At 40.2% G+C, this 19362-nt stretch overlaps 1 protein-coding gene across 1 annotated transcript in view; it reads right to left on the reverse strand.

Moving 5' to 3' along the window:
- LOC148353071 (cohesin subunit SA-2) overlaps positions 1-16839 on the reverse strand; it is a 28616-nt gene extending 11777 nt beyond the window's left edge. Inside the window, exons 1-25 of the mRNA XM_088352207.1 lie at positions 16691-16839; positions 16438-16602; positions 14715-14858; positions 14519-14609; positions 14091-14249; positions 13930-14026; positions 13767-13855; positions 13626-13697; positions 11254-11458; positions 9684-9823; positions 9543-9616; positions 9340-9463; positions 9123-9221; positions 8291-8370; positions 8092-8199; positions 6956-7076; positions 6776-6893; positions 6595-6698; positions 4939-5031; positions 4780-4866; positions 4338-4538; positions 3224-3300; positions 3064-3151; positions 728-808; positions 483-575 (exon numbers count right to left, since the gene is read on the reverse strand). Coding sequence (XP_088208333.1) covers positions 483-575; positions 728-808; positions 3064-3151; positions 3224-3300; positions 4338-4538; positions 4780-4866; positions 4939-5031; positions 6595-6698; positions 6776-6893; positions 6956-7076; positions 8092-8199; positions 8291-8370; positions 9123-9221; positions 9340-9463; positions 9543-9616; positions 9684-9823; positions 11254-11458; positions 13626-13697; positions 13767-13855; positions 13930-14026; positions 14091-14249; positions 14519-14609; positions 14715-14764 — 2451 coding nt within the window. The 5' untranslated portion in view covers positions 14765-14858; positions 16438-16602; positions 16691-16839. The remainder of the gene's footprint in view (positions 1-482; positions 576-727; positions 809-3063; positions 3152-3223; positions 3301-4337; positions 4539-4779; positions 4867-4938; positions 5032-6594; positions 6699-6775; positions 6894-6955; positions 7077-8091; positions 8200-8290; positions 8371-9122; positions 9222-9339; positions 9464-9542; positions 9617-9683; positions 9824-11253; positions 11459-13625; positions 13698-13766; positions 13856-13929; positions 14027-14090; positions 14250-14518; positions 14610-14714; positions 14859-16437; positions 16603-16690) is intronic.
- Positions 16840-19362: the final 2523 nt, after the last annotated feature.

Raw genomic sequence — 19362 nt, forward strand, 5'->3', positions numbered from 1 at the left:
CCTGGAAGGGGAATTACCTCATGTGCGGTCCCTTCTCAAGGTTTCTTCATTTTCCTCATGTTCAGGTTTTTGAGCTTTTCCTTGCCCTCGTGTAGGTTTTAGATCAGCGGATGGTGTCATAATAGTCTGCGGTTTGCAATAATCGATGGTCTGTGCAGTCCTTTGAGGCGCTTTGTTATTAAGGGCTATGCAAATAAACATGACTTGACATCGTTACCGAAATAAACAAGCATGTAAATCATGCAATGTTACTATACCGTACACTTATACAGCCTTCTAAATCGTTTTTCGAGATTACATATATGTCTTTGGTGTTAAATTTTAGCAAATAATTTCCCCGCAAAATGCAACCTATGGTCAAGGTGCGTCTTATTAATGTTTTTTTCTTAATTGTGCAATTTGTAGCTGGTGGGACTTATACTCAGGAGCGACTTAAAGTCCGAAAATCATGCTATATTTCCTAAAAAATGACATTTATGCACCTGCTGACTGACGCTGTGGTCTGGGTGGGAAAGGCAACGATGACTCGCTTCACTAAGGACACGCAAGTGAAGCCTCTGGGACGTCGTTTTGTCCTAATGGAACACACCATAATGGGTTTTTAGGAAAAAATAGCTAACACATTTTGTAACAGGTTCCGGCTGCTACATCCGAACTGAGGATTTTTAGCTGAGCCATGTTTTCTGTTTTGGTCTTGTGTATTTTTATTTTTTTTGCAATATCTTACCTTGGAGGTCAGCATTTCACTGCTCAAGCTCAGCGACCAGAAAACTGAGTAACATAGACATTGGAACACTTCTTTTAACACCTGTCAAGGGAAAAAAAAAACGATAATTAGTTGTCTTTACACTGAAAAAATTGCTTATTCCACAGACATAAACCAAATAATTGAGAGTGGTATTATTATTTTATTCTTACTTGATTCTTTAAAAGGGACTGTTTTTCCACTAAGAGGCGCTGAATAACCCACAATGTCCTTTTAAGTTAAACAAATACTGTAAACCTAAGTTCAAGCGTTAAAAGAGTTCATTCGTTGAAAAAAAAAAAAAAAAAAAAAAAATATATATATATATAAATATATATATATATATATATATATATATATATAAAGTTTTGTTTGAATTCATACCAACTATTCTTTGTTTTTCATTATTAAAAATTTCTTACGGCAATTTTTAAGCTTTTACAGTAATTTATTATCGGCTCCAAATATCGGTTATCAGCTTCCTCTTGATACTAATAATCGGTATCAGCCCTGAAAACCAATATCAGTCGATTTCTGGTATTGTGGCACTGTTACGTATTACAGACGCTCCCCTACCATTCGTGTCACGTAAAATGGTAGATACAAACATTTTTTTCAGGATGTCGAAAAATATCCGGACAGTGCTGTAAGTTAGATTTTGTATTGTATGGACATTACTGTAGAGCTTCTTTCCGCCGCTACCAGCGTGTGGCGCTGTGAGAGTTCACCCAGCATCCACCCAGAGGAAAAAAAATCCGCTTCCTCTTTCTAGTTTGTGTGTGAGCATTCTATACTGTCTACGCCATGTCTATACTATCTCCAGCGCGCTAAGGATATTACTGTAGTGCTTCTCTCCACCGCTACCAGCATGGGGCGCTGTGAGAGCTCAACCAGTATCCACCCCGAAGAAGAAATCCAGCTTCCTCTACCTAGTTCGTGTGTAAACATACTATACTGTATCGCCAGCTCGCTAAAAAATTTGACATTTTTATTGTTTAATATCTTGGCATCCATTCAATATGGCTGGTGTAAAGTGTAAAGAAGAGGCATGTCGTTACTTTTGAAACAAAAGTGGAATAAGAAAGCTTGATGTGGTTGAGAAAATGGTTGGATTGCATTTTTTTCATCCGCTCTCTACCACTGAGGACTTCTTGAAGCTCATCTTCAAAAAGTAAGTTAAACTTAACATTAACTTTATAGAGCATATTATTTTATGAAATGTCTATTTTTTATTACAAAACAATACAGGGTACTTATACGAGCCTTAAACATACTTATATAAACCTTAAACATACAAAATATAGCACTGAAGCAACTTACGAACAAATTTACGAACGATCGTCCGAAACGTATCCCGTTTGTAAGTAGGGCAGCGTCTGTATAAGCAACACTAAATTTACTGCATGTGGGGAAAGAAGTAAGAAAGATGCTGAAATAATTGGTTACACAAATTATCTTTGTTTTTAGTCTACATACACTGTCTTGCTGTGTGTAAATAGGTGCCATTTTGTGTTTGCAAGGTTTATTATCGCTTAATAAAGGGTTGACTTTGAGGTATGTCGGTGCAAAAAAAGACATAGGAGAGAAGCCGATACTGCCTGCAGCTGTCCTGCTGTGCTGCAAAAATAAGAGGTATCCCTCTGTTTAATGACACAGTTGCTAGACGTATAAATTAAGTCTCATTTAATATTATGCTCCTAATAAGTTTATGTTAGTGAGTTCATGGTTAGACAAAATCAATTACAATCAGTAATTACAGTTAATAAAGCAATTATTTGTTATAAGAAGGTATATATTTATTTTTCATTATTTTGTAAGTTAGTAAATATACAGTCTTATGCATAGGTGTACAATTTTTATAGATAAGTACTATACCTGGACTTTAGTTGGGCATTGGAGGAAGGGGAGTATCTTGGGGGGCACGAGATGTTTTTTTAGGGGAGGGACCAAACAGAATATAATTGAGAGGCATTGTTTTAACAGTGATACACTTTTGAATTATTATTTATCTCATTTTACTATGTTCCTAACATGTTTTGTTCTAAAAAAAAAGAAACAAAAATCAGCGAGATTATTTGACATGAAAGATGGCAGATGTGTTTACTAATTTCCAGGGAAATAAATGTTGTCTCTTAGTACAATTTATTTTTAAGATAAAAAGTAAAAGAAGGAAAATCCTATTCCGAATTATCTGCCGAAGATCATGTTTCTTGATGAAAGAAAGACACACTATTTTACATTATTATTTTTCATCATTTTAATTCTCTAACGACAATTTCTGCAGTGTCAACAGACTTTTGAAATCGAACCAAATTGACCTGAGGTGGCGGTCCCTCCCGGCGGCTCTCTACCGGTAGAAGAGGAGAAAGCAGGTCGAACAGATTCCAGCCAGATAGATCGTGACAGCTGTAATAACGCTTGGGCAGTCAGAGGAAGATCACGACAAGGTTTTTGTTTTGAGAAGCAAGTAAAACTCACTTGTGGAAAGTGCTGACTTTCTTCAGTGTGGCAAAAAGATCTCCGGTTTTCTCCTCATTGGCGGAAAAGCAGCCCCCCTGTCAAAGAAAGCTTATTGCTCGTTTCATAAACCTTTCTGTGTTTTCATTAAAGCTTCGGCTAAGTCGAACAAATATTCTAACTGCTGAATAGTCACAGACAATTGAAAGGATTGGTGACTTTATCGAATAATTATTCCCTCTTCTTGAATAGTTTGAGGTATCCTTAACAAGTTTAAAAAGGACATATCTCTATTAAGTCTGTGTTGCTGTTAACAATCCCCAACTGAGTTCAAATAGCCTTTCTACATATTTTTCAGCCGCTTTTACCTTATTTTTTTACTTTTATCATCGGTGTTCTGACCATGAAACACTGTACGGTTGAGTAAGGGAGGCAAGAGTTTTGTAGGAGGGCAGGGGGTGATGGTGGACTGGATGATATCATGCATGTGGTCTTGATTGTCCAATATGAAAATGGAAAAAACAAACTTATATTCTATAGCTTATGAATGACCTATATTATATGTTGACAATATCTATGTATTGTTTGTTAATGCTACATCCGATGCAACCTGGTCATCCTTTTGATTTTATTTCTATTTCATATTATACTTAAGTGATTGTTCATTTTATTTCTAATTTTATTGTTTGTTCTATTGCTGCCTGGTCATCCTGGAAGGGTGATTACCTCATGTGCGGTCCCTTCTCAAGGTGTCTTCATTTTCCTTATGTTGAGGTTTACGAGTTTTTCTCTGCACTCATGTAGGTTTTAGATCAGGGGATGGTGTGATAATAGTCTGTAGTTTGCAGTAGTCTGTGGTCTGTGGAGACCTTTGAGACTCCTTGTGATTAAAGGCTACACAAATAAACATGACTTGACTTTAAATGGAAGATATTATAATATCAACCCTGATATAAGGAATTAATTATAAGGGTAGATCTTTGGAATTTGGAATTAACTGAAATGTGAGTACTACAAGGATGCTGAATAAGTGAGAAACACTGCACTACATACACTGAAAAAAAAACTTTTATTGACAGATACTCCTCACATGTTGCATGTTTAAGAATTTGGGATAACCTTTAAGGAAGCTTACCACAAGGGAATCGGTCAGAAGGACTCTCAAGTGGTTTACCCAGCCCTCGACCAGCGAATCCCTGATGGGCCGGGCAGTGGAACCCCAGCTAGTTTCCTCTGCACACAGGCTAAGAAAGGTGCGAGACGCTGCCTCCAGGACGGCGCCGTCCGAGCACACTTCCAGAACAGCTCGAATTTCCGCTAACAGCCCCGAAAACAGCTGAGGAGGTGAAGACGTTGGCACAAATTATAGACAAAGCTACCAAATATTTCATTTAACAGCCTTTGGGGCTTCAATTGGCTAGTTCTGCAGAGTTCGTGTGACTATCAATATTGCAAGTTGGAAAAAAAGTAAATAATAAATATGAGTTTATTCAATCTTGTTGACCGGCAGTCGAAACAATGCAGGTCTATCATCATTAAAACACCGATTTACAGCGACGTGAGGCTTGAATGCCTACCTGTGTGTTTTGGGCTTCGGGGCTTTCGGGCAGAAAGTACTGAGGAATCCTCATTAAGGAAGCAACAACATCCCACCGACCTGAAAACTTGAAGTAGCGACAAGTGTCATTCAAACTAATGACTTGGTAAATCACAATGATTAGCGGCAGACGAGTTACCTTGACTAGTAAGTTTGGAAGCACTGTTAGGAAATGCTGCGTGAGCCTTGTGCAGTCATCAACTTGAACTTTCTTCTCTCTGGAACTCAACATCTGATAGCAAACACAAACATTCAATCATGAACTTTCTAGAACTTTAAAAGTGCAACAAAGTCTTTAGAAGTGTGTTCAATATCTTCTGAGAAGAGTTTGATGAAGATTATTTGGGACATTATTAGTGCATACATACTGTCCTGGTACTGTATACATTTTCTAATGGCTTCTATTTTATTGCAATTTTCCAACCCAGTTCCACCATATTGTTGGCCATTCATGGAATTGTATTTTTTTTATATTCTTAATCCATTCCTTCTATTTATGAATATTTTGTATTGCTTTAGCAAGTCATCGCTGCCATAAATTGTCTTCACCTATACCACTATAAGAGATCTCCGCAGCAGTAATCAGCAAAACGTTTTTGTATACACAGTATAGTTTCACCACTTTGCATCAATATTTGTACATCACAAAAAGCTTTTAGCGGCTCGTTACATAGAAAAGAAATCCATCAATTAAATCAGAGTCTGAAGAGAGTTAGTCAGGAAATTATGATCACAAGCGGGTTCTCTGTGGATTATGTTCGGGTTTGGGAAAAGATTGAGGTGCTGTGGGAAGAGAAAGAAATAGCAATACGGCTAGGCTACGTGTCAACTCTCACAAGCTATCCCTACTTTAGCCTGTATCTCACCAACACCAGATTGATTACCCATGAAACAAATGACCTGGAGCTACAACTCATGGAAAAACACTATATCCGGGACTGTTGTATTCTACCCATCACGGAGAACTGGCTCAATTAGAGGATACGCGATGCTAATGTGCACATAGCCAGACGATCTCTAAATCGCGTTCCAACTCCATTACGAGAAGCCTTCCAATTCTGTTGTATTTTTTATAATGACAGATCATTCACTCAACTGCAATTCTGTGTTAAGTGTTTTTTTATATTTAGATCTATTGTTGTTATTTTGTTACAGTGGTATACTTTCAGTCGGTAAGCACGTCAAAGCGAGGCAAGCTCGACTCTTGGGGGCTCTTATGAAGGAAAATCGCTATACTGCAGATTTTCAAGTTTTGTTAACAGCGATAATGAAGGGGTTACTGAAAAGTATTTATGTCTCATCTCATCTCATTCGCCGTACCGCTTATCCTCATTAGGGTCGCGGGGGGGCTGGAGCCCATCCCAGCCATCTCCGGGCAGCGGGCAGGGGACACCCTCAACTGGTTGCCAGCCAATCGCAGGGCACACAGGCACAGACAACTCATTCGCTCATTCACACCTAGGGACAATTTGGACCGGCCAATTCACCTGAAATGCATGTTTTTAGAACGTGGGAGGAAACTGGAGTGCCCGGAGAAAACCCACGCAAGCACGGGGAGAACATACAAACTCCGCACAGGAAGTCTGGAGCTGGATTTGAACCCACGCAGGAGGTTCCCATGACATGAACTGTGCCGCACAAGCGCTAACCACTGCGCCGCCGTGCTACCCAAGTATTTATGTAAGGTGCCAAATTTTTAGATTGATGAAAGGGTCATTACCCTTCAGGAATTATAATATTTCATTTTAATCAAAATTACTAAATATTATGAGTGTTATTCCACAATATAACAAACCTTCTTTGCACCACTCCTCCCAGCCAACACTGGTCCTTCTGATGCCTGACGTACAGACGAAACTAAGATTTCTACAAGCACTGCTTCTTCTTCGCTTGTGAAGCCTACAATTGAAGAGCAGTTATTGGCTTAAATAAAATGAGCCAGCAATAAATTAAGCACACCGCACCCAAAGATGTACTTGGCAAAGGGATGCAGGAGTCGTGCAGTAGTAAAGACGTGATGGTGGGCCAGTCTTTGAGCAGGACTCCGCTGCAGTCCCACAAGCTGTCCACCAGGTAGACCACATGGTTGTGCAACTGTACACAGATATGTTGTCACAAACATGAACACAGGCATTTGGTCTAAATGCGCATTTCACCTTAGAGTTCAGGTAAAATTCCAGCAGTCCCTTGAATTTAGTGAATGTTTGTTGTTTATGAGCCTCTGCTGGACTTATTTCATCCCAATTGTTAGGTGAAGGACCATCAGCGTTTATAATCCTAAAACAACCAAAAAACATCTGTATTTAGAAGACTATAGTTTGTTTTTGTCTGAAACGTATTGGATGTATTTTTAGTCACACATTAACTCATTCAATGCCAGAAGTTTTTATCAAATTGGGAGGAGACAGTCAATTTCTTCCATTATGATGCATGTTTTAAGGCTTACAGAAATAATAGTTCTGTAGCTGTATAGGCAAAGAAAGTTTTAACCCTAATCAAGGAAAAAATTCAGAATGTTTCAAGGGCGGCATGGCAGGTGAGTGGTTAGCGCATCAGCAGCCTAGTTCTGAGGTCATGGGTTCAAATCCAGATACTATCCTTCCTGGGTGAAGTTTGCATGTTCTCCCCGTGCCAAGGTGGGTTTCCTCCGGGCACTCCGGTTTCCTCCCACATTTCAATTAAGGTTAATTGGCTGGTCCAAATTGTCCCTAAGTGTGAATGAGCGAGCGCGTAGTCTGTCTCTGTGTGCCCTGTGATTGGCTGGCAACCTGTCCAGGAGATAGCTGGGATGGGCTCCCGCATACCCGCGATCCCACTAAAGATAAGTGGTGCATATAATGGATGGCTGGACAGTTGACAATGGCTGACCATTGCTAAGTTTCTTGAAAATACTTGTTTCCAAGAAAACTTCTGATTCATTTTTGTGGATGTACATGAAACAGGTAGCAACATTTGGAAGTGGGGCCTTCCTCGATGTGTAGACAAAGATCTGCACAAAGTCGCTATTTAATGGTGATTTTTCATACTGAAATCATTCCCAGTCACCTGATACTTACTGATGAGCAGCGGCAAACCCTTTATAATAGTTTTTTTTTTATATGATTTGGCACTCACTGACAATGCTTTTTAAAACAAAGTAATTCGTTATGGCATTGAATGAGTTAACATTTGGGATTATAACATTTTTTTAATAAATACTAATGGTTGATATATATAAATATTTTCACATTTCCTCATTGAATATTTTGCTCCTTTTACATTATTTAAGTTTTGTTTGTTCTTTAGTGCCTACCTGAAGAAGAGCAGCTCCCCAGCCGTGGCAGCAAGGGGGCGCTGTGAGCAATACACAAACTGGAAGAGAGCCTTGTAGTCATCTACAGTTAGGACATCTTCGGATGTTCTGAACACAAAGACGCATAAGGAAGCAGTGAAACCAAAACTAAAGTCTCAGGGGCGGAAAAAAAAACATTGCTCCATTAGTAGTGACTAACTTGGAGATAAGCAGCACCAACTTCATGGTCTGCAAAGCAACTTCGTTGTCTTTGTCCAGTGTCATAGAGATCATGCGATCCTGGAAGACAAGTGGTACTGATAGTTGGTGCCATGTTTTTTTACAGGTACCGTTTGAGTTGAAAGTCAAGCACAAATATTACATGAAGTATATTTGATGTAACAGTGAGGATATTATATGAGTATGCTCTTCTCTGGGTACTCCAGCGTACTCACATCAAAAAACATAATATTTGACTGTGCCCTTGCAACTAAGGAAAATTGGGGGATTGGGAGCAGTACAAATCCTAATGTATTCATTTATTTTATTAAAAAAACAGGACCTTTTATGATATACACCTCTAATCAACATCTGGTACTTTTTAAAGTGCATAAATACATACAGGACACAAGACTAAATCATAATTAGTGATCGATACAGATACCATTGGTTTTCTTCCCTTTGCACAAATGACAAGAAAAACCTTCAAATTTTAACAAAATGTTTACTTGATATTGCATGTATTTATATAAGTATTTAAGTAATGGTTATTGAATGGTGAACAGCCAGAAGAAGGCAATAATGGTTACAGATGTCTTATAAGATAGACTTAAATCAGCATTTGTAAAGGTACTCATAATCCCCAGTTTATACATCATTTCATGGTAAATTAGCATCCAAAAAAATAATGAGTGTTAAACGTTAAAAATGTAAACTGGTGTTTGTTTCTTTAACTCAAAACTATTCAATGCCAATCCTGCACTGTGATCTCACAGTCTTAAAGTTCTACAGTTAAGAGTCGGTCTCACATTATTCAAAGAATATATGCTTACCTTGAAGCGACTTGTGAAGAAATCCAGTTGTGGCAGAACAAAAGGATCCCCGTATAAACTCTGCAAACCTAAGACACACTTCAGACGCACCTCTGGAATCTAAAGGATAATGTACAAATACAAAACTGTGGTAACTGATGAAAACGACGGGTGGACAGACAGACATTTTCAGGAATATATAATTGAAAAAGCCATTTGTGCTGGATCACTTATTTACCTTATCATAGGACATCCAGTCCATGTATTTGAGGTAAGTGTCGTTGAGGAACATAGAGCTGTAGACTTTCATCCAAAGACCCAACTCCTCGACACAGATGGAACGAATTTCTGGAAGTACGTCACTGTGGCACACATTAACACATTTAAATAATATACCGGCTATCAACATTGAAGTTAGAAAACAACATGAAATAGTTGTACCGATATCGTTTGAGAAAAACGGCCTTGAAGATGATGTCCATCATGCTCTCAATCTCAGTCCTCCTTTCCTGCAACTTGGAGACACAAAGAGCAGATGTTTCCAATGTTGACGCAATAGAGGTGAAACTATGTCTCTTTTACCTCCTTTACTTTCTGTTGCGCTCGTTCCATGTGGGCCTTCTGTCTACTTGGCCGCTGCGTCTGTGCCTGCTGCTGACTTTTTTCAACACCTTTGCTCAGATTTACAGCCACGTCCATCAGGGAGCTCAGCAGTCTTACCGCTAAAAAAAATTAATAATAAATAAAATAAAATAAAAATAATCAAAGTGATTTTACAATTAAACTCATTCAATGCCAGAAATTTCTTTCAAATAGGAGAGCTGGTGCCAGTCTATTTTTTCCATTATGATTTATTTTTGAAGGCCTACAGAAAACGTAGTTCTAAAGCTATATGGTCATAGTACATATCGAAAAATCAGGTGGGACCCTTATCTTCCGTTAGAAATGGTTTGATAAACAAAAAAAGAACCTCGCTAAGTATCAAGAAAAATACTGTATTTTCCGGACTATAAGTCGCAGGGTTTTTTTTTTTTCAAAGTTTGGCCGGGGATGCGACTTAAATGCTGGTTAGACTTATATGTAAAATTATTAACACCTAATTATATCGCTGAGTTTTAAATGTTTATAACCGGTACAAAGTATCATGTCACATGTTATTTTCACACTAAACCACAAGAGTAAGTTCTAGGCCTGGGTTTAGAATTTCGCCCTTGCATCTGGGGCATTTTTCCAAGCGGGAGGAGGGAGCGGCATATCGTCTACTTCCTGAGTTGGGGGAGTTGTCTACCGGCAAAAGTTACACCGAGGAATATTTCCTTGGATTTATTGATTTGGAGGGAAACTGGTAATTTGGTAAGCATGTTCTTTATGCCAGAGTCATCTGAATGACTTATATGTTAGGTTGTTTTACAACCAGGTATGTCAATAATTCATTTGTATACCGTACACTTATTTGAACTGTTGTTCTTCATTTTATTTTTATTATGAATTGCTTTTCAAGATGACCTAAATGTTTTTGGTGTTGGATTTTATCAAATGCATTTCTCCCAAAAAGGTGACTAATACTTCAGCTGCGACTTATATGTTTTTTCCTTCTTAATTGTGCACTTTTGCCAGCTGAGACTTATGGTCCTGAAATTACGGTACTCGTTTACAAGAAAACTTCTGAGAAAAACGGCTTTGTGTGAAAGAATGCATTTCAAGCAAGACTTTCAACTTGGTGCTTTTTTTTGCCTCTAGTATCTTGACCACATCTTCCCTAAACACAAGGGTGATTTGCTAGAAAAATAACATTTTATTGCAGAACACTGAACTTATGCATGAAGAATGTATGTTCTTTGCAAGAATTTTTCAGCACCTAATTATGCTGGTGACGTATCATTGGAAGTGTGGATGATCAAGTGAGTTGTATGTCTCCGCGACTGGCTGGCAACCAGTTCGGGGGGTGTCCCCCTGCTCACTGCCTGAATATAGCTGGGGTGGGCTCCAGCACCCCCGCGACCCTATTGAGGATAAGCGGTGCAGATAATGGATGGATAGATGGATTGAAAGAAAGATCCATATCCAAAAAAAAGAGTATGAAACTGTACATGCCTTTAACATGTTAAGTGAGTTGATCGCAGAACAGAATACTTGTAGGTGTTAAAATCACCTGCTAGCGTGCAGGTATGTCGGAATGCTCGTACGTGGGAGTTGGAGAGCTCTGACAGCAGCGAAATAAGCGTGTTTATCAAGTAGCTGTCGAAGATGAGGTCATGTTGACACTGGGACACCAGAACGGACACGAAGTCGCACAGCTCTGAGTGGAACCAGCGGCCGTACGGTCCTGGCTGGATCAAAGGGTACTCCATGCTGTCCTGAGGAGAAGGAATTACATACAGATTCACTATTTATTACTATTTATTTTTGATCTACTATTGTCATTATTGAGGTAATGTTTTGCTGTAGAAATGAAAGAAGACGTTTAATAAAAGGTGGGGTTCATCATTTGAGGTGTCCTTAAAAGGTTAAAAGTAGTATATTTTCTCTATTTACCCATTCAATGCCAGACGTTTCACTCAAATGGGAAATGCGAGTGCCAGACAAATTTTTACCATTTTGACTCATTTTTAAAGGCCCACAGGGGAACTTTCACTTCTTCGCTTTAATTAAATTTTTCATACGTTTAATATCGAAACATCGATTTCCAAAGACACAGGGGTTGCAAAATAAAGTTTTTTTGCAAAAACACTAAACTTGTGCATGAATTAGAGAGCGAGCGAGCGAGCGAGCTAGCTAGCTAGCTAGCTAGCTAGCTAGCTAGCTAGCTAGCTAGCTAGATAGCTAGATAGCTAGATAGATAGATAGATAGATAGATAGATAGATAGATAGATAGATAGATAGATAGATAGATAGATAGATAGATAGATAGATAGACTTTATTCATCCCCGGAGGGAAATTCACATTTCCAGCAGCATCCCTGAGCTGAGAACAATACAATAATAAAGCAAAAAGAATACAATATACAAATAACCAGTGTGACGTGCAAATGCCCACTGTAGCATGTTACATAGAATATCTAAATAGTGCTACACAGAATACATATTGCAATAAAATTCTGTAATATGCATGAACTTTGCAAGTACTTTTCAGCAATCGATGTTTCCGGTGACGTGATCACACAATTTTGGTAAATCGTGGGCCGCCAACACTCTCAAGCGCTGGATAGAGGAAGGAAAGCGACACGTACAAGTGGGAGTTCCTCGATGTGTGGACAAAGATCTTATCAATGCCATTCCGGTCATCTAATGGTGATTTATCACACTGAAATCATTCCCTGATGTTTGCACTTATCATATTTTTCCACTACGCCTATCTGCTTTTGTCTTACTTTTTACTTAAGTTTTTTGGGCCAGACAACACATTAGCCGCGAGGATCAGGGGAAAGGGGTGGAATATACAGTAAATTCAACGTGATTTGGTGCTACTATTGTCCCCTGTCTCCCTCTGTAGTTTTGAAATTCTACTTGTTTTATTTTTTGTCAAATGTATGCAAAAAAACAAAAATGCTTTTCAATTTTGAATTTTTAGTCACTGCTTAAAAAAGGGCATAAGTTATGACTTTTCTTGTGTTTCAAAACATCTTTTATGAGATTAATCGATGTATTCATCATCATCTCATTAGCTGCACCGCTTATCCTCAGTAGGGTCGCTGGGGTGCTGGAACCCATTCCAGCAATCATCGGGCATTGGGTAGGGGACACCCTGAACTGGTTGCCAGCCAATCGCAGTAATCGATTTATTAACAATTATGAAATCAAATATAACATACATGTATATGTCTGCATGTATATTTATTCATAAAGTATGAGAACAATCTAATGGGCCCACAATATCTTTTTTCCTCATATGTTGGCCTGGGTGCTACCAGGCTGTACTTGCCCATGACACACCACAGGAAATTGTGCCCCTACCACCCGTGTGGTTAAGGGAAACAACCAGCCACCCACAGTTACGCAATAATCCATACTGTTAACAGGCAACTTCACACACATTACATGTCAGGACAGGCTTTGATCAGATCCTTGTCCACACATCAAGGGAGCCCCCGCTTCCTTGTGTTGCTTCCTGTATAAAGCAATTAAAATGTGTAGGCAGCCCCGTAAGGTGAGTATAGGGTTAGTTAAGCGGAGTAGTGAACATATAGAAAAGAACAGACAGTAAACAGTTTTTTTCTTTCTAAAATGATGACAGGAGTCTGTTTGGGGGAACCAACCAACCAACCAACAAACCATAGTCTAGATATTGGATTTGAGAGTCTGTTTTAGCAAATAGAAAAAAATCGAATCGATAAATTTTCTTCCTTGCCTAGCCTTCTGCAAAATCTTTGAACCCAATGTAGCCACCTGTTGTAAGTTTTTATCCGAAAACATATTTCATTCCTGCAGAGCGAATTTGTTATGTAACGTGAAATAATTTCAACCAAATGATTTACTATCTTGAGATCATCTATACAGTAAACGTTTGTGGATAAGAATACTTACAGCATCTGTGGGCCAAGTTACGGTCAGAATCCATGGAAAAGCCAGAAACTTCTTGTACTGCAGACCAGCAACCTGAAACATAATGTGTTGTATACTCTTCGCACAAAGTTTTCTAACAGATGTAACGAATTGACATCCAACCTCATCCGAGTCCTCCACCAAATCGTCCGCCATTTTATTCATGGCCTCGCTGTCGCCTTTGATGTGGCACATTTCAGCTGTGACCACACCTATAGAACGAGACGAAAAACTACGTTTGCTATCGTGCTTTCGTGTTCACAATCGATTATGATATGTGATTTGCCTTTGCATCCACAGCACTGGATGAAAAAGCTAATGAGGTCAAGGAGGGAGGCATCCCTGTCCGACGCATAGGCTTCAGCCCAGCCGTCGATTACAACCTGAAAAAAAAAAAAAAAAATCAGAACCGGTGAAGTACAAGGACATTGCACGAGTTCATCTTACCCGCATGGCGCTTGGACCCATTGTAATGACATCAAAAAGAGTGACAGCCTCTACGTGTGCACGTTTACGATCCTTTCGGACGCAGCATCGGCGGCTTTTGCCTTTTTTGCTTGTGATGTTCTCCATTTCCTTGTGAGTTCTTTTTCTTCGCCTCTGTGGCTGACACAAGCAAGACACGCGTTAACTTGCTCAATGCCGTAACGTATAAATAAGATTTCAAAGGCATTGTCCCCGAGTGCCGAAACGTAAGAATACAATTTTCTTGTTTGAGTTCTGGATTTGACATTTTATGGCTGAACCCGGCCCAAAATCCAGGCCCTAGATCTTACCTGTTGTCCTATGCCTCAGAGTGGCAATTAACTACACATTTTTCACCAGGGCAAATCCCAGACTACCTAGTTTCTTGTAATGCGGCATAAATAACCTACCCCTCTTTTTTGTCGGTTCTCATTTCCGGAATCATCTTCAAAATGGTTGACGGCTCCTGAGGAGTTTGCCCCATTGTGGTTTGAGCCTTCACTGACAAGAAAAAGTATACAGATGTGTAAATCGATAAATGAATAAAGCAGCAAATACTACTTTATTCCTACAATTTCAAAAATAATTTTTAAAAAATGCAAATACTTGAGCTCGGAAGGACGGGTCGCGGCTGCAGATGTAGGGTCTGGGATCATCTCCTCCTTTACACAGCACTCATGTACGTTGCATTGCTGGAATCAACTCTTTGGTCTATGTAATGCTTCAAAAGGGACGTCCACACTATTTCACCTGGGTGTCACATTAAAAAAATATATAATCTACGCTTTTTAGATAAAAATCTTGTGTTATTGATGGGAAAACAAAGCTTCTAACATTAGCATGAAATACATGAAATCGAGTAGAAATGGAGTAAATGAAGCACAATATGTCCCAGGGTTTCTAAAATTTAAGGCAAGTTAAATTCAAGACTTTTTAAAACTTTTCGAATTCCTTTTGAAATCAAATTTAGGACAAGGTCGACAGAAAAAACAATTGAAACAAGCAAAACAATCAAAAAAATAACACCACATAATTTAGAAGCAATTTTAAACAGTTGTTTGTTACTGGTCGCGCATGTGCGCAACAATTCGCGCGGCCGGGACCCGCTCGGTGGCCTTGGGGGTATGGCGCCCGCCCAGAGACTGGGAGGTTGTGGTTCAAGCCATGGCCGAGTCATTCCTAAGACTTAAATATTGGTACACGTTGCCTCCCTGCTTGGCGTTCAGCATTAGGGGTTGGAATTGGGGGGTTTGGTCACCTAATGACTCCCAACACCTCAGTTGGGTTGAGCGAGGGGGCTGGGAATCCCCTCCTCTAAATCAATCTCCCAAAAAGAGTCAGAAATTACTCTAGCCACCCCCCACTAGGGGGATATGGCTTTAGTATATATATATGTATGTATATATAATCATGTTTGTTTTTTTTAAATCACACTTTGGTCCAGTTGAAAAATTTCCATCTGGAAAACAGCACTCTCCAAAGTTTTAGAAATGAAAAACAATAAATAAAAAGGATGTTTACAGTACATCGTGGATCCCCAATCAAAGCTGGCAGATAACAATGAATTCAAAGAACTCTTCTGCTACATTTATAAAGCATTTTTATCATTATGCATAAAATAATGTACTCTTTCTAAATCTATTTAATTCAAACAAATATAAATCTAATCAACGGCTTCACATTTTAAGACGTTCAAGTTGGATTTTGGAAATTTTGATGCCAATTGAAGTCGTATTTTCCGCGGGAACCCTGTATCCAATTGTCCATTGATTTTTGCATTGGTTTTGTACTCTGGATCAAACATTAAAAACAATCTGGTCCAGAATGATTAGAGGAATATTTCATCTCATCTCATCTCATTAGCCGTACCGCTAAACCAATTTGGACCACATTAAATGATGCAAACACACACACTAAAGAAAAGGTAAAAACTGTCAGGATAAATAGGTAAAAAATACAACATGCTGGCTTACAGAATAGCCTAAATTAAGTTGATAATCGTGCCGTAGAACAATGATTTTAACCACTGTGCCGGTACACGCGAGTTTGCCGTGAGAAATGATCAAATTTAACTTTTTAAAATCTAAAATTTTATAAAACATTTATGAATCATTTTCTGCAAATATTATGTCATTGTCAAGTGTCTGTGCCGTTAAAACTGGGGGTATTATAAATAATATTGTAACATTTTTGGTTAGAGGTGTGCCGCAATATAAAAAACATGCCCTGGCTCGAAAAAGGTTAAAAAACACTGCAATGGAAAATTATATTAAGAATAATGCAATATGAAATGCGATTTGGCTGCAGATCCAAGATTGCTGTAGCTCACCGTTTTTCCAAGCGATGTTTTCAGATCCGTGGAAGCTTTGAGGGAACGTTGCTCTCAATCCATCTGGAATGGAAACCTTCAAGTCCTGCCATCACTGTTGTTGTTTGGCTGCAAGTTTGTGCAGCTTTGCTACTTCGGTAGGATGAAGAGGTATTCGAGGGAACCCTGCTATGACAGCACATAATGCAATAAGCTTAAAATTACATACTGATTTACGACATATAGTCACTGAAAACAAACCACGTTGACCTACCTAATACCGACGGTATAAGTGTCAAGTTTACCATGATTTCCATTCGTTTCATCGAGGCGCTCTTCCCCACGGTAAGAGCTAGCGCATAATGCAGCATAGACATATGCCAAAAAGACATTTGCTGCAATATGCGCTAGCGCGGCTTCGGGAACGTCATTTCCGTGCATGTTGCGAGCGGAATGGCCGTTCCGGTGACTACTGCGAGCCTAAGCTAGTCGGGTCAATTATATTGGTCCAGTACATGTGGACGCCGGGCCGTAAACCCCCAAACGCACATTCGCGAGTTGGTGAACACCTGTACGAACATGGCCTCGAAACTGCAAAAAGAGTGCGACGCACAGAAAAGGAAAAAAAAGAAGAAATGAGATGAAGCTCATGTGTCGCTTGACGGTAGTCAAAAGCTCATTATTGTACCGTATTCCCACACCCACTTGGTGCACTGTTTTAAAGGGTGCACTCTCCTTGGTTCTATTTTTTTATCTCATTTCATCTCATTAGCTACACCGCTTATCCTCAGTAGGGTCGCGGGGGTGCTGGAGCCCAGCCCAGCAAGTTCTATTTTTTTATTTTCAGATTATATGGCGTACTGGCCTATTAGATGCAAGTCTCATGCGACTTGTGAAATTAAATGAAATGATCTGCATTTATATAGCGCTTTTCAAGTCAAGACTTCCCAGAGCGCTTTACATTGTGCTTCACATTTCCCAATAGCGACCGTGCAGCCATGTAAGTCGCCAACCTGCTTATTGGGGGTATTAGGGGTTCAGTGTCTTACCCAAGGACACTTCGACATGTAACACGGAGGAGCCGGGATTCGAACTGCCATCTCTTGATCCCAAGACGAACGCTCTACCTCCTGAGCCACTGCCGCCCCTAAACAAGTGTGCGTATTATGAAAATTGAAAATAAAATGAAAAAAATTAAAAGAACCTTAAACAAAAGTGAGTTTATCTGATTGTTGTTTAAAGTTTTTATCACAAAGTAAAGCAGCAGAATACAACAAAATTGTCCAAAAAAAATAACAGTTTGGCAATCCAGCATCTGATTTAATTCCCCCCTTTGTTCCAGTCCGGAGCTTTCGCTCTCAAAATGCCTATTTACAAGTGATCCCAAGAGCTAAGAAGAGATCCGCAGGTTCAAGAGCGTTCTCCATTCGGGCCCTCTTCCCCCCGAGATTCGATCTGCAACCTCAGTAGAACTGTTTAAATCTACGCTTAAAACACACTTCTATTCTGTAGTATATAAATGACCTATATTTCATGTCGGCGATATCTGTGTATTATTTGTTATTGCAACGTCCATTGCAGTCTGGTCATCCTGGAAGGGGGATTACCTCATGTGCGGTCCCTTCTCAAGGTTTCTTCATTATCCTCATGTTGTTGCCCTCATGTAGGTTTTAGATGAGGGGATGGTGTAATAATAGTCTGTGGTTCTATATGTATATACAGTAGGACCTCGCTACTTAGCGGTTCGACGTTCGCGGCTTCAGAGCTTCGCGGTCTGTAATGGAAGGTGCGTTAGATTTTCACTTTTTGCAGGTTTTTTCGGCGGAACGTCAGCGGACGCGGGATAAGGCGGCCGGGGTGGGGGAGTCGGCGGAGGTCACTCCCAGGCCACGCGACGAAGCGAGCTCGGCGGACGCGGCGTCACACGGCGCGACGCGAGAAAAGGCGGCGGGCGTGATCAGGCTACCCCCGTAACTGGGGGCAGCCCGCTCGTCCGACGACCCCAGTAGCGCGGCGCGACGACAGGCAGCCGTCCGCGCTCGGCGGGCGAAACGCAGCGGGCGAAAGGCGGCGGGCGAAAGGCGGCGGGCGAAAGGCGGCGGACGAAAGGCGGCGAACGTGCGCTGGACCCCCGTAACTGTGTCGGTGTCGTATGTATCGCGCCCGAAAGTACCCGCGCCGCGGGTTAGGGGCTCGCTCGCGGGAGCGACCGAACGGCACCCGCGGTGCTGCGCAAGGAAAAACCCTGTCGTGAATTTCTTTACGATCGTCCCGGGCGGACGTAAGATCGCCCAGCTGTACTACTCTTAGCGGTGGATCACTCTGCTCGTGCGTTGATGAAGAACGCAGCAAGCTGCGAGAACTAATGTGATTTGCAGCTGTGATTGACTGGCAATCAGTTCAGGGTGCCACCTGCCCACTGCCCGGAGATGGCTGGGATGGGCTCCAGCCCCCCGCGACCCTAATAAGGATAAGCGGTGCAGATAATGAGATGAGAAGGGGCGTCGCTACTTCGCAGATTTTCACTTTTAGTCACACCTAGGGACAATTTGGACCGGCCAATCCACCTGAAATGCATGTCTTTGGAATGTGGGAGTACACACAAACTTTGCACAGGAAGTCCGGCAGCTGGATTTGAACCCACACAGGAGGTTCCCAAGACCATAGAACTGTGCCGCACACGCGCTATATATATATATATATATATATATATATATATATAAAACATTGTTAAAAAAAGTTACCAAAGTTTTTTTTTTTTTTAAGTCTTAAAATATCTTCTGAACACTGATTTTGAATTGTAAATAGGTTTTTCAACTCGTTCATTTACAGTGTTAACATTTCAATGCAGTTGTTCGTAAATGCTATAATTGTTCAGAAATTGTTGTTCTGGTATAGTGTTTAGTTGTGAATAAAAATAAATTTAAATGAATAAACAAAAAAACT

Source organism: Urocampus carinirostris, chromosome 14 (assembly GCF_059441175.1).
Source record: "Urocampus carinirostris isolate Australia breed hairy pipefish chromosome 14, RoL_Ucar_1.0, whole genome shotgun sequence".
Taxonomy (NCBI): domain Eukaryota; kingdom Metazoa; phylum Chordata; class Actinopteri; order Syngnathiformes; family Syngnathidae; genus Urocampus; species Urocampus carinirostris.